Source organism: Staurois parvus, unplaced genomic scaffold (genome assembly GCF_062004578.1).
Source record: "Staurois parvus isolate SC_StPar_1 unplaced genomic scaffold, SC_StPar_1.0 ptg000162l, whole genome shotgun sequence".
Lineage (NCBI taxonomy): Eukaryota > Metazoa > Chordata > Amphibia > Anura > Ranidae > Staurois > Staurois parvus.
In genome coordinates this window covers 2,287,958-2,304,129 of record NW_028317958.1, presented here as the reverse complement: position 1 = coordinate 2,304,129, position 16,172 = coordinate 2,287,958, and the positions used below count along the sequence as shown (strand labels likewise).

Sequence of the window (16,172 nt, the reverse complement as noted above, 5' to 3'; positions counted from 1 at the left end):
CAAGTCATTTAGGCGTGATTACATGCGTGTTTTATGCTGGATGTTTCTGCCAACAAGATATAGTGTGGGTTTAGTATTTTAGTTATGCCCATGTGCACGAGTCCTTGGTGATATCAGCAAGGAGGAACAAAAAGGAGAATACAAAACTTTAAGACATTTCCAACATCAAGTTCATACAGTTATGTAATAAAACATGGAACAATAGAAGAGTCTTCAGAGCCCAGGCTTACTATCTAGAGGGATACACAGAAACAAAGCTTTAGAAGAGACCGTGTGTGCTTCGTCAGATAGAAGAGGAAATTGCGCTGGATCGGCGGTGAAGAGAACATCTTCGGTTAGATTATGTGCTTGCCTGAAGACATGAGCTTTCCAAGTTCCTTTGATGGTGAGTCTGTTGCCTTATGAGAAATCCTGAAAGCAAGAATGTGAAGTATAGATTATGTGCAGAGCAAAGGTTGGGCTTGGGATAGTCTGAGAGTGCATTTCAGAGCAAAATAAATCCGTATATCTCTGCAATACATGCACTCTTGTCTGTTCAGAGCTTACTCACATGCAAACAGTGTATAGCTTTCTACACCTCTGCACACAGCAGTATAGAAGTCTATGGGCCCATCCACACAACTGCAGAGTAATGTTGTGCTGCGTTCCGTAGCATTAAAAAAACAATAGAACAGCACTGCATCCAGAGCTGTTTTTGGACCATATTTTCCCCATACACATGTAAACATAAATGCTCATGTCAGGGGTGCTCAACCTGTGGCCCTCAACCTCAAACCCCATCCCATGCTCTAGCTGGCCCCTGCAGTCTCCCTTTCACATTCTATTTTACACTTTTTTTTTTCTTTTTTTTTTTTTTGTATTTTATCCCAAGTTGACATGCTTTTTTTGTATGCGCTTTTTGCATATATTTATATTTAAATTTTTATTATTTACAAATGTGGCTTCTTAACCCATATCTTCTTGGGATATTTACTAATTTTTATCTGTGTTTGTTATTCTATTTTTAATTTATAATTTTTTCATAATTTTTTCACAATTATTTGTATCCATTCTTTTTCTCTTTCTTTGTTTCTCCTTTTATTCCACTTCACTTTCCTTTTTCTTTTCTTCCTTTCTTGTTCTCTGAGATCACTACTTTTGATACAATGGTTTTATATGTCTTGTTACAATGTATTAGTAGGCGTATCCTCAGGATTCAGGAGTGCTAATTAGGACAGGTGTTCTTTATTAACTAATACCTATATAAGACAGCACTTTTGTGGTTTTCTTTGTTATGATTAAGCAAAAGATCCTGTGAAACATGTTAACAGGTCCTGTATTCATGTCCTGGTGTTTTGTGTGTCCTATGGATCAATAAATTTACACTATGTTCATCTATCCTCTGGTGTGCGGCTGACCCTTCTTCCTATTGCTATTTTACACTTGGACAGGATGGGTAGCAGGTACGGTATATACAAGAACCGACCCTCTAATTTTCCTCCTGAAACCTTTGAAATCCGGCTTCCCCTCCTCTCACCCCAGTGGCATTCAGCAGCTGCAGGAGGAGAATGTTCGTTATGTTGTTCAAAATAAAAAATTAGAAATTCTGAACCATTTCATTTTATCATGGCCCATGACCGGTTGCCGAATCACTTAAGTGGCCCTCGCTTTTCAAAAAGTTGAGCACCCCTACTAATGTTATGAGGTACATGGCGCTATTGGCCTCTTACTGCTGCTGCTCAAGGCCAAAATGGATGCCACCATTGATTACACGCTATTAATGTTTACATGTTGTTCCTGAATGATTCATTCATGCGGCGGTACAAAGACCTCGATCTTCAGTCTTTCAGAATTTGCCAAGGTCATTTCACACATGTGCTGCCACCGCATGAACGACTCATTCAAGAACAACATACAAAGATCATTGGTCCTTCTAGCAATTTATTTCCCTCTCATGGTCAAGTCCAAACTGAAGAGAAGGAAAGAACTGTCCATTGCCCAACATCAACCAGATTCCAGCTGTGATCTGTGTTTTAAAACCGGTCATAGGTGGATCGAATCTTGGCCGATTCAGCAGGGACTGGCCGAGATTTTATCCATCTATGGGCAAGCTAGTTATATTGAAGTCGATCTATCAATCAACTTCAGTACAACCAGCCTGTCTGATTTTTTTCATATGACCACCAGCAGAATACAATAGTGCTGTGGGAGGGATTCCCCCTTCAACACTGACTGTGTTGATGGGGAAATCAAGCAATTTCCTTTCTTTCCACCCATGGTGGAAGGAAAGAATATTGCATTGATCAGCCTTTCTCAACCTGTTTACCTTAGAACACGGGTGTCAAACTGGCTGCCCTCCAGCTGTTGCCAAACTACAAGTCCCATGAGGCGTTGCAAGATTGACAGTTACAAGCATGACCCCCAAGGGCAGAGGCATGATGGGACTTGTAGTTTCACAACAGCTGGAGGGCCCCCAGTTTGACACCCCTGCCTTAGAGGAACCCTTATAATAATTTTCAGGTCTCAGGGAACCCCTGCTAATTAAATTCATAGGGGGTCAGTAGGAAGATCCCCCCCTTACATTATGTAGAGTTATGTAGGCACCAACAAATGGTCAATCAGCCATAGCTCAAGGAACCCCTAGCAACTTCTAGGGGAACCCTGGTCGAGAATGGATGGCTTAAACTATGGGCTACTTTACTATCCTAGGATAACAACACTCACTCATCAGTCTATGGCAGAGCAGCATTGTTACCCTAGTACAGGGGCATATCCACCATGAGGCAAACAAGGCGTTTGCCTAGGACGGCAATTTTTAGGGGGGGGGCGCCGCCCCCCCTCCTCCCGAAGAAGGGACCATTTGAGCAGCGGTGGACAGCCGGAAGATCGATGTGGGGGAGGGCAGTTGCAGAGCGACGATCATGCACCTCTTCCTCCAGCAGCTGACAAGCCAGGAACAGGGGAATGCCTGGAGCAGGGAGAGAAGCGATGAAAGAGCCTGGAAGAGGTGAGCTGTGTTGTCTTCTGTGGGCTCTCTATCCTGTCATCCATCCAGCAGATTACACTGACACTGATCACTGACAGATCGTATGGGACTGCACACACCTGCCCCCCTTCCTGCTGCACAGAGATCAGCAGCCCTTGGAGAGGGGGGAGGGGTGGGTGTGTGTGTGTGGTCCCATAGGATCTGAGGGGGAGGGGGGGAGAAAGAAAGTGAAGAGAGAGAGAGAGGGAAGAAAGAGGGGGATAAAGAGAGAGGGGGGATAAAGGAAGAGGGGGGAAGAGAGAGAGGGAAGAAGGGGGGAAGAGGGAGGAAGAGAGAAAGAGAGGGAGGGAGAGGGGGAGAGAGAGGGAGGGGGAGAAAGGGAGAGAGAGGGAGGGGGGGATGAGAGAGAGAACAGAAAGAAGGGGAGAGAGAATCATATATACATACACACACTTATTGAACTCTCTCGTTCTCTCATTGGGGAGGGGGGGGGGCTCAAAATGTTTGTGTTGCCTAGGGCAGCACAAAATCTAAATACACTACTGCCCTAGGACTACAGAACAGCTCCCCCTTGTCTTATCTCAATTAAATTGGGATGGGGGAGTTCTGTAGTCCACAGTGATAACTGATCATTTTGTTTGATATTTTGATGCATCATTTGTCAGCATATTACAGGAAATAATCGGCCTGCTATATTTCTGGCAGGATTAATGGTGTTTTATTCTCCATTGATCAAATAGCTACAACAATACATGTTCAAGGACATATTTACCAGATCCAAGGAGAGCCTATAAGAGATGTTAATTGTTGGACCTTGTAAAGGTAGTCAGAATTTTGCTAGAACTGCCCCTGATTCTATTGGTAATTTGTTTCATAAATGAATGTAGCTTTCGAGGATAAGCTGCCTATAGATGACTCTATTTTCTATTTCTTTCAGTGCGTCCCGCACTGCTATTTTGTGGCGGGGGGGGGGAGCCTTCCCAGCTGGCAGAACACATCGATTGCTGCTAGTGGCTATAGCTACAGGCGGTAATCACATGTAAAAAAAATCCTACAGGCTGGATGTACACAGGCCAATTGATGGATCAAAGTGGGTACAATCAGCCTGCCCATACATCGATCGAATTTCAGGCAGCCCCTGATAAACCAGACAAATCTTACTTATGGCCAGCTTTATAGCAAGGAATCCTTTGTTCTATTTCAGCAGGAGATCCTGGACAGATCCCTGGCTGAATCAGAACAGAAATAGATGTCTTATATGTAACTTTCATGTCTGTTCTGTTCTTCCTCCACCTTATGATGGAAAAAAAAAAAACAGACCCAGGTGATCCCTAAAGCCAGGCAGATGTAAATGGACCTGTGTTCTCCTATATCTGCCCACACCTTTTCAGGCTTGCGATAAGGAACCTGCAAGCAAACTTGCCATCGGCTTGACGAGTCTGAACAGACCCAGATGTAAATGAATGCACATCCACTATAATGTGCCTAGCGTTACATTTCAGTCTCTTTTTGATCTGACCAATCAAAACCAAATTGGCGAATCGCCCGTGTGAAAAGGCCCTTAGACTTGAGGACTGCAGTCTCTGTGTTAGTTTTCAGCTGTAGAGAGGATTGTACATTAAATAAGCCCCCCGTGTTCTATTGCCAACCCTATGTAGCTGCACAGGCGATGCGTTGTGCCCAGGGGCGGACTGACCATTTGGAAACTCGGGCACTGCCCGAGTGCCCGGGGTCAGTAGGGGGCCCCATGAGATGCCCCTGGTACCTTTTTCATAGGCTTTTTTGAGTTTGGGCAAGGACACGGGCCCCATGATCCCCTATTGCCCGGGGGGCCCCATGAGTTGTCAGTCCGCCCCTGGTTGTGCCTTGCCTCCCGTTCGGCATCTTCTTCCCTCTGTTTTCAGTCTAGTTTCTAAATATTGCTTTGCTAAGGTCACCCTGAGTACTTGCTCCACAGGAGGGCTCCCTGAGCCAAATAATGCACAGCTCCGAAGACTGCGAGACGAACATCTCCAGAACAGACTGCAAAATGAAACAAATCCCTAGACGCCGGCATGATTTGCATTTTCACGTTTAACCGCGGAGTTGTTCACTCGTTTGCACATTATACTGTGCAGTGTTTACATTGTTATGCTGATTCCTTTGTACTGAGCATTAGCAATATGTCTGTATATGTTGTATGTATAGAAGTCATCTGTATTGTACTGAACTGTGTGCCGTGTCTAATATGGCTGTGAGTTTGTAAAGCTGTCAGCTGTTAACCAAATCTGTCCTCCTTTAACTCTGATGTAGTCATCGTTATACATAATGATACAATAATAGATCACAGCGCACATACCTAAATAAAAATATAAGTTTCATCCCCCACAGTTATTATCTTTTATACCACTAGCCCCTCCCTCTTAGATTGTAAGCTCCAAGGAGCTTACAATCCCTCTTGTATTGAACTGTATTGTTGCTGTATTGCCTCCCGTTATATTGTAAAGCGCTGAGCAAACTGTTGGCGCTATATAAATCCTGTATTATAATAAAAATAATAATAATAAGGTGACCCTACCAAAGCGGCCACCCTAATACAAATGAATATAACATTAACACACACCAAAGGCAGTGTTGCCTTTGGTGTGTCCTAAATTATGTATTATTAATATTATTAATATTAAAGAGAATTTATATACCACCAACAGTTTGTGCATTATTACAAAATGAAGGAAGGCAATACGGTTACATTACAATTCAGTACAAGGGAGTTCAGATGGCTCTGCTCGTTAGAGCTTACAGTAGGGGTGTCCAAACTTTTTTCAAAGAGGGCCAGATTGGATGAAGTGAACATGGTGGAGGGCCGAACATTTCTCCGAACATTCTTTGAACCATTACAATTAAATGCAAATAAATTATTTTATGCCAAGTTAATTGCAAACGACATACTTTTCATTTCATAACATTAAGATCAACTGACAGCTGAGTTTTCACAATGTATTGAAAATAAATTTAAAAAAAACTTACCTGCACTAATGTGAAGGGTGAAAAAGGTAGCTGGAGCTGAAGTCTCTGCTCGGCAGCCGGGAGGGGAAGAGAAACACACTTCACGCTGGAAGCCCGGCCCTGACGTCACCGCCCTCTGTCGCTCCCAGCGCGGCGCAGTCACGCATGCGCACTGCTCTCAAGCAGAAGACTGTCTGCCACAGAAGGGAGGACCGTGCGACAGCCGCATTTACACAGACCAGGGAGAACGCGCCGCAGTCAGGCATGCGCTCTGCTCTCAAGCAGAAGACTGTCTGCCATAGAAGGGAGGGCCACAATACACAGAGCAGGGAGGGCTGTTGGAGGGCCATATTAAACCGACCCCTGGGCCGTAAATGGCCCGCGGGCCGGACTTTGGACATGCCTGGCTTACAGTCTTTATACATAAACCTAGTCCCAGCACTCTGAGAAAAGTTCTGACTAAACTCTAGGCCCCGTTCACACCTGAACGATATGAAGCTCTATTTGAAGCGTCATGAAAAGGATATTCAATTATATTCAGTGGTGCCTGTTCATACCTGGGCATGTCATGTAAAGTTTGGTGCTCATCATTCAAAAACGTGCAATATCTTCTTTTGTGGCGGAGTTATGTATTTTGGCCACAATACCAGGGATTTTTTTCAGCAAGATTACGGGGGAATGCAGTTCCGGCACCTCTAGCATTGAAAGTATGTAATGGCAAGGGGTACTGGGTTGTGCTGGAGGATCTGTTTCTAGCAGCTGGGGGATCTATTGCTGTGTGGTGGTCTACTGTTGCTGGGGAGGTCTATTGTTGATGGGGGTCAATTGTCGCTGGAAGGGATCTACTGTTGAGGGAGGGGTCTATTGCTGCTAGAAAGGCTTATGGTGCTGGCTGCTGGGGGGTCTGTTGTAGCAACTGGGGGTTTATTGTTGCTAGGGTGGTATTTTGTTTTGGGGTCCATTATTGCTGGATGAATCTATTGTTGCTGGAGGGCGGTGGGGGTCTAATGCTTCTGACTGCGGGGGATCTATTTTTGGGCTTTTCTTGTTATCAACTAATTCCATACAAATTATTTAGCACCACAAAATATTACTTGGCTCTGTTTTCACTAAAAGGAATGGTACTGGGAGGTGGGTAAGGGTGGAACCAAATGAAAGTGCTCAGAGGTGGGTAGAGGGCGCGGAGACCAGAAGTGACTCAGAAGGGAGGAGTTCCTGTACCTATTTTTTTTAGAAAAAAAACCCTACCCGATACACTTTATTCTTCAAGCTACACTTCAGCTTTAAAAAACACGCAGGCGTGCCTGTACACATGCGAAAAACAAATGTCCATAAGAATGACCAAAGATGCTCAGCTCAACTGTGAATGGGGCCTAAGCAAATGGCTAAATACACAGTTGTAATAGATATATGGGAGCTGCGTACTTGATAAATGATTTGTATTTCTGCCCATCCATTTAGGAGATTAGCACAGCTCTGCCACACAGCACAACCTTGTCTGGCAGGGCAGGAGACCTTTTATATCGGCCTGGAGTTCAGCTTCATGCACCAAGAACAGACCCAAGTTATGAAGACCATGAAGCATGAACCAGTTATGAAGACCGTGAAGTGGTTAACCCTCCAATGCTTTTTTACTGCTACTTTTCCCTTATGCTAATGTTTAAAAATAAAAAAATTTTACAATTCAGGCTCATGTTCACGTTTGTGCGTTGCGGGAAAGTTTTTTTTATCTTTATGCATTCTATGCATGAAGGTAAAAACCTTCTGTGTGCTGCTCAATCCATAGTCCCCCCTAATACTCACCTGAGCCCCCTCTTGACCGAGCTATGTGCATGGGAGCCTCAGCTGTCCAGGTTCTCTATCTCCTCATTGGCTGAGACACAGCAGTGGAAGCCATTGTCAGTCATAGCCAGTGAGGAGAGGGCGGGGCTGAGCCGTGGCTCTACATGTCTTATGGGCACATAGAGTGGGGCTCGGGAGCAAGCATGCACCAATGCTCCCTTAGCAAGTGACTTGTTATTGGGGGCACTGGTAAAGGGAGAGGAGCCAGGAGTGCCAGTAGGGGACCCGAGAAGAGGAGGATCGGGGTTGCTCTGAGCAAAACCACTGTACAGAGCAGGTAAGTATGAAATTCTTGTTATTTAATAAAATATAAAACAAACCTTTAATAGCACTTAAATTCTTTTTTTCTCCATGCCAAAAAGCATTGTGGAAAAGTACCATGCATTTTGTTCCAGCGTGATTTAAAAGAAAAAAAAAGTGGACCTCTTTTGTGCAGTTTTTGCATTCAGGGCAGCCAATTGAAATTGATGGCCTGCCCTAAGCGCGATTTGTAATTGAGAAAATGAGTGCACACCAGCACATCTGCATAGGTGTGAATGGAGCCTTAGAGGGCAGAAGTAATGGTGATCATGGTAATATAGCACCTTGGTGAAACTATATGTATTTATTAATTGCAGGCTGTAAATATTTAAACATGGCACTGATAGTGGTGGGAAATTGGTGACACATGGGAATGGATGGAACCTACCACTGATACCACTTAATGCATATTAGAGCTCTAGATGTCTGGGTAACCCTACCAGAGTTTGTGGACACCTGACTATCATCCCAATATGAGCTTGTTGGACATCCCATTCCAAACCCAATATGAAATTCCCCTCCTTCTCAGGTATTCAACAGCCTGCACTCCGCTGTGAAGGCTTTCCCCATCTTTTTGGAGTGTCTCTAATTTAGCCAGAAGAGCATTTGTGAGGGCTGGTACTGATGGAGGGGAGAGGATCTGGCTCAAACTTGTCAAACCATTTCTTTGTAGAGCTGGATTGACACACATGGGAACAGTTATGCTGGAACATAGAAGGGCCTTCCCCAAACTGGTGCCGCATCGTCAGAAGCACACAGCTGTTTAACAACTCTTTGTACAGTATGCTGCAGCATTAATGCAACCCTTCACTGGAAGCAACTAAACTCTTTAAAAGGGTGTCCACCTACATTTGGTCATTTAGTAGGTGTGATGGTCAGGTATCCATAAACTTTAGTGCATATAAACATTTGTGCAGATACCTTTAGGTATATGCTTTACATATCTGCCTAAAATTACGCTTTATAGTAAATACAGGTTTGCTTTCAGTGTGTTTTGCAAAGGAAGAGCAGATGACCTGTAGCAGTTCATTAGTTAAGGTGGCAGAGTTTACCAAGTCTGTCTGTGGCAGGATAACTGTTACAATGTAACACAATCCTTGCTCTGGTTTCAGGCATACTGAATAATTTATCCAGCATCCGGGAACAGAGCTGTGTCAAAGGCTTCTCTTTCAATGTATGTTTTGTGTATGTATAAGTAACGGTATGGGTTAACAGTATTCTTCACTGTATTTCACACCAACAGATTGGACAGGAGAGCATATGCCTGCCATACCTCCACCTCTCACTCTGCCCAACAACCTCAGTCCCAAAAAGAAGGAGCCACCAAGAGACCCTTCCACCCACGGTATGATTCATTGGTTCTTGTGTAATAAAGGCAATATAAGTTCCTACACAACAAACACTTTACTCCTGCGCTAGGAAAGGACTCAGTAGACCCAATAGGAATGTTCTGGAATATGCACTGCTTGCTGCCCTCAACAGACCGGGATGGTCCGAATACACTGGATACAAATGGAGAAACAGAAAAAGGGCGCACCGACCTAGTGCATTATCGTTTAAAATAATTTATTAAAGAAACAAAAATAGGTATCATACTCACAATGGACATAACACAGACATGTCAAACTGAACAAGATGTATGATCCAAACAACATCTGAGTCCATACGATGGAACCCTGGATGACCAACTGGCTAACGCGTTTCGAGGGCACAGCCTCTTCCTCAGAGCCAACCTGTTTCTCCAATATAAGTTCCTGACTGCTCATTGAAAATCTTTGGGTGGATAGTTGTTAGCTGAGGGAGTGTTAATGAGAAAAACTTATTTAGAGTAGAACACACACAGGCACAAACACGGTTTTTAGGAGTGTAGGGTTTCAACTTCTGGGTCAATATATCTCAAAAACGATCAGGCCAGATGCTTCTTTTCCAATTATGTGTATATATATTAAGAAATCATAACAATTTAACAATCCATCTACAAATGCTACACACACAGATGTTCTGAATTATCCTTTGATAAGGATGAAACATAATCTTTTCCTAAAATATGTGAGCATTACCCCAGGTTTGTGAATGGGTGAAGGGTTGCTCTGGATCCCCTAACCTGTTCACCAGCTGCCCACATGTAGACATCTAGGCCTCTCTTTCTCTCCCATTGACCTGTAAAACCTTTCCAGTAGAGGACTTCTCTTACCATTAGAGAGCTATGGTCTATGAGCATGCCTCTGAACAAAGGATAGTGGGCTCTAGAGGTAGATACTGGACTGGCAAAGGGGTTCAAAGGAACAAGAAAGTGGTTCAGTGACTGACTATCTTCAACTGAGTCCTTGAGGTGCCCTTTTAAATTCCTTTGGACTTTGAGGCAGATTTTGCTTGTTTTTTTGTTTACACAGGTTTCTGCCAGAACTCTTTTTTCCACCTTATTTGTTTCTGGCTCTATACTGACGTATTATCAGATAAAACCCCCACTTAAAATTGTATACCTTTTGTCTTTCTCTTGTAGCCAAACCATTCTTCACCAGGAACCCATCTGAATTAAAAGGCAAATTTATCAACACAAAACTACGGAAGAGCACCCGAGGTTTTGGCTTCACTGTGGTTGGCGGAGATGAGCCGGATGAGTTCTTGCAGATAAAAAGTTTGGTTCTTGATGGCCCTGCTGCTCTAGATGGAAAGATGGAAACGGGTAATATTATCTTGACACTGGCTCTGTATAGTGGGCTCCATGTTTTTTTTAATTTTTGAATCGGGCTGGAGTAAAATTTAAAAAGCTGATTGTACAACATAGCCAGTCTACACATTTATGAATAAAATTGGGCTGCGGGATTATTTGTTGCTTTGTTTGAGAAGGGAAAAAGCTGTGTGTTCAGCTATTTAACCAACCTGCTGATTTTCGACAGCAAGCTATGAAAATGCATTGGTGTATGCTATAATCATACCTCAGAAACCTTTACTTTCAAACGCCGAATGGATGCTTTTCTCTCATACTGTAAAGGGCACTGTAGGCAATTTTTACAATTGTGAGAAATTGCTAAACTTGGAGGTAAACATATAGCAGGCGATTCAGGGACTGTTTGTCTTGACTCCTTACAGTTAAGCGATGGCCTTAAATGACTACTGAATGCAAACTATAAAGCATAGATAAGAAAGAATAATACATTGATAAGAGAGAGAGAATGTGGAAGTTCACAACTTTCTTCTAAAGGTTTGTTCACTTCTTATGGTCCTGAAATAGCTTCAGTTTAACGCCGGCCATAGGCGGTTCAAATATTGACCTGTTCAGCAGGAACCGCTGAGATTCGAACCGTGTGTGGGCAGGCTGAATGTGCCAAGTTGATCAATTGGTCAACTTGGGTACAATCAGCCTGGCGAATTCAGTTCTGATTATGCTATGGCCGAATTCACTTCTGCTATGGCCGCTAGCAATAATCACTGTCTTCTCCAGGTGGAGACAGCTTCCCCTGCCAGGAGAAGACAATAGCTCGGCAGGAGAGATGGCCCTGTCAACACCATCTGTGTTAAATTAAGGAGGATTTGTGCATATTTCTTGCAACCAAAGAAATGTGCACCTTATATGGCCTGCCTTTACTTATACAGTGAGGAACAGAAGTATTTGAAAACCCTGCGATTTTGCAAGTTCTCCCACTTAGAAATCATGGAGGGGTCTGAAATTCACATTGTAGGTGCATTCCCACTCTGAGAGACAGAATTTAAAAAAAAATTCAGGAAATCACATTGTATGATTTTTAAAGAATTTATTTGTCTTGCACTGCTGAACAGAAGTATTTGAACACCTAAGAAACAGCAAGAATTCTGGCTCTCAAAGACCTGTTACTGTGCCTTTAAAAAGTCCACCTCTACTCCACTCATTAATCTATCTTAGTAGCACCTGTCTGAGCTCTTTAAAGACACCTGTCCACCCCACAGTGAGTCAGATGCCAACTACTACCATGGGCAAGACTAAAGAGCTGTCAAAAGACACCAGAGACACAATTGTGGACCTCCACAAGGCTGGAAAGGGCTCACGGGGCAATTGCCAAGCAGCTTGGTGAAAATAGATCAACTGTTGGAGCAATTGTTAGAAAATGGAAGATGCTAAAGACGACTGTCAGTCTTCCTCAGACTGGGGCTCCATGCAAGATCTCAACTCGTGGGGTATCACTGATGATAAGAAAGGTGAGGAATCAGCCCAGAACTACAAAGGAGGAGCTGGTCAATGACATGAAGAGAGCTGGGACCACAGTTTCAAAGGTCACTGTCGGTAGAACACTACGCCGTCATGGTTTCAAATCGTGCATTGCACGGAAGGTTCCCCTGCTCAAGTCATCACATGTCCAGTTCCGTCTGAAGTTTGCCAATGACCATCTGGATGATCCAGAGGAGGCATGGGAGAAAGTCATGTGGTCAGATGAGACCAAAGTAGAACTTTTTGGTCTAAACTTCATTCATCTCGTTTGGAGGAAAAAGGACACCATCCCTACTGTGAAGCATGGGGGTGGCAACATCATACTTTGGGGGTGCTTTTCTGCAAAGGGGACAGGACGACTGCACTGTATTAAGGAGCGGATGAATGGGGCCATTTATTGTGAGATTTTGAGCAACAACCTCCTTCCCTCAGTCAGAGCATTGAAGATGGGTCGTGGCTGGGTCTTCCAACATCCCGAAGCACACAGCCAGGATAACCAAGGAGTGGCTCCGTAAGAAGCATATCAAGGTTCTGGAGTGGCCTAGCCAGTCTCCAGACCTAAATCCAATAGAACATCTTTGGAGGGAGCTGAAACTCTGTGTTGCTCAGCAACGGCCCCGAAACCTGACAGATCTAGAGGAGATCTGTGTGGAGGAGTGGGCCAAAATCCCTGTTGCAGTGTGTGCAAACCTGGTCAAGAACTACAGGAAACGTTTCTGTACCAAATATTAACACTGATTTTCTCAGGTGTTCAAATACTTATGTTCAGCAGTGCAAGACAAATAAATTCTTTAAAAATCATACAATGTGATTTCCTTAATTTTTTTTTAATTCTGTCTCTCAGAGTGGGAATGCACCTACAATGTGAATTTCAGACCCCTCCATGATTTCTAAGTGGGAGAACTTGCAAAATCGCAGGGTGTTCAAATACTTCTGTTCCTAACTGTACGTTACTCTTTCTGTTTGTAATGCCTTTATGGATAATGATTTTTGGTTAGCTGCAAAGGTCCTAGGCACCAGTGTTAGTAGAAGAAGTTAGGTAGGTGGAATGTAACTGTTGCTCTTTGAAAGGGTATCATCAATATCCCTTTGAATGTGCAGATACATCTGCTATTGGGTTATAACACTGAGCTACAAGACCTTTAAAGCTCCAGGCAAACAGCTAAATACACTGATGAAATGCATGGAAGGGAGTTGTTTTTACCTGTCGAAGCACTGCTATTTCTATCTCTTCAGTCCCTATATTTACACATTCTTGTTAGACAAGTGACACCGCTTTTTCTGCTACAGTTATAGGCCACAGAAAGGAAACAGTGGTGTCCTCTTTTTACTACCAGCCTTCTGACTGGACACTAAAAAAAGCAGCAGTAGACTGATAAGGCCATTCATCTGTTCACTATCAGCAAATTCCTTGTCAGTACATTTGCATGCCACACACCTGGTTGGCCTCCAGTCCTCTCCCTTTCTCCCAATGTGAGTGCTGCTGTATGTGCGCTTGTTAACCCTGCATCTGTTGAGCTAAGTGTTTCTGCACACCTGTACATAGGTATAGTACAATAAGATGGTAGGCATGATACATTTCTGTTGGGCTCTGTAGAAAAAGTGAACACAGACAGGCCAGGACATTGACAAAAACCTTAAAAATGAATATTAACATGGGAAAATTGATAAGTGTGTGTGAGATATATAGATATACACACTAACTGGCCACTTTATTAGCTACACTTGTATAATTGCTTAGTAACACAAATTGCTAATCAGCCAATTATATGGCAGAAACTCAGTGCATTTAGGCATCTAGACATGGTGAAGACGACTTTCTGAAGCTAGCATCATAATGAGGAAGAAAGGGGATTTAAGTGACTTTGAATGTGGCATGGTTGATGGTGCCAGATAGGCTGGTCTGAGTATTTAAAAAACTGCTGATCTACTGGTATTTTCAAACACAACCATCTCTACAGAGATGGTCCGAAAAAGAGATAATATCCAGTGAGCAGCAGTTGTGTGGACCAAAATGCCTTGTTGATGTCAGAGGAGAATGGGCAGACTGGTTTGAGATAATAGAGAGGCAACAGTACCTCAAATAACCACTTGTTACACCCAAAGTATGCAGAATACTATCTCTGAATGCACAACACGTTGAACCTTGAAGAATATGGGCTACAGCAGCAGAGGACCACACCGGGCGCCACTCCTGTCAGCTAAGAACAGGAAAGAGGCTACAGTTTGCACAGGCTCACCAAAATTGGCCAGTAGAAGATTGGAAAAATGTTACCTGGTCTGATGAGTCTCAATTTCCCTAGAGATGGTTGTGTGTGAAAGTCCCAGTAGATCAGCAGTTTTTTAAATACTCAGACCAGCCCGCCTGGCACCATCAACCATGCCATGTTCAAAGTCACTTAAATCCCCTTTCTTCACCATACTGATGCCTGGTTCAAACTTCAGCAAGTCGTCTTCACCATGTCTATTATTATTATACAGGATTTATATAGCGCCAACAGTTTGCTCAGCGCTTTACAATATAACGGGAGACAATACAGTAACAATACAGTTCAATACAAGAGGGATTTGAGGGCCCTGCTCCTTGGAGCTTACAATCTAGAAGGGAGGGTCTAGTGATACAAATGGTAGTAACTGTGGGAGATGGACTGGTTGGAAGAGTAGAAGATTCCAGTATTAGCTGAGGGCAGGATAGGCTTCCCTGAAGAGATAGGTTTTCAGAGATCGCCTAAAAGTGAGCAGAGTAGGCGATAGTCTGATAAATTGGGATACAGAGTTCCAGAGGATGGGGGAAGCTCTGGAGAAGTCCTGGAGACGAGTATGGGAGGAGGATACAAGGGAGCTAGAGAGTAGGAGGTCTTGCCTAAATGCATTGAGTTGCTGCCATGTGATTGGCTGATTAGCAATTTATGTTACCAAGCAATTGAATAGGTGTACCTAATAAAGTGGCCGGAGAGTGTATATATCTCCTAATGTCTTGTGTGTCTATAGGAGATTGCCATGTTAAGTACTGCTTTGTCTGATGTACAATATCCACTGGCAATTATCACCACTTGTGATCAGTTCCCAGCACCCTTCACAGTGATTGCATCTATTATTAGAGACCCAGTCACAGCAGGAGCGATATTCATAATCACATGCCTACCTCCGACATGATTTCAGTACACCAGGCCATTTGCACTGCCCCGCTCCCTTCCATGAGCGTACTGAATCTTACAGTACATCTTACATCTTCACCCTGATCTCAGAGTTAATTTGTCAGGCACAGATCTACATAGCAGAAAACCTAAAACAAACCTGTCAATCATTTAGATTCCTGGAGGGTCTCTTCATTACTTTGCATATGTTAATTTAGTACTATACATGCATTTTTTAACTTTCAGGGTGTTTGCATTAAGGCAGCCCATTCCATTTGCATGGGTTCCCAGCAAACAACACAAGAAAAACATATCTGAACTATTTCTGGCAAGACTTTGCACCCCCATGCACAGAGCATTCTCATTCTCTTCCTTGTGTTGTGGAGTATTTAGTTCTACTATATGTGTGTGTTGAGGTGCCAGAATGGCTGCAGGTGACTGCAATATGAAGGCGTAGGATCAGCCTCAAAGTAAAAGTTCTGCCACAGAGCTGACATCAAAAGATTACCATTATTGGCCAGAACATCTTCAGTGTGCTTCCTGGCAGCTGCCATTCTCCTACCTACTAGGAGTGCCTTTAATAAGCCATTCGCTGGACAAGGGCATGGCAGCTGTTGGGGGTAAAGGTGGGACAGCCTTAAAGTTGTATTAACCCCAAAAGTAAGCATTTATTATATTGCAGATTGCCAATTCTTAGATGTGTAAATTATTTTTCTTTTTTAGGCTTTCATTTCTTCTATTCTCACTTGGTGATCTG

General features: G+C 43.5%; 1 protein-coding gene across 10 annotated transcripts in view; it reads left to right on the top strand.

Moving 5' to 3' along the window:
• The window catches only part of MAGI1 (membrane associated guanylate kinase, WW and PDZ domain containing 1), a 768,502-nt gene that overhangs the window by 633,311 nt on the left and 119,019 nt on the right, over nucleotides 1-16,172 (top strand). For all 10 annotated transcript variants that reach the window (XM_089676009.1, XM_089676005.1, XM_089676006.1 and 7 more), the window contains 2 exons: nucleotides 9,336-9,437; nucleotides 10,596-10,778. In XM_089676009.1, coding sequence (XP_089532135.1) covers nucleotides 9,336-9,437; nucleotides 10,596-10,778 — 285 coding nt within the window. The remainder of the gene's footprint in view (nucleotides 1-9,335; nucleotides 9,438-10,595; nucleotides 10,779-16,172) is intronic.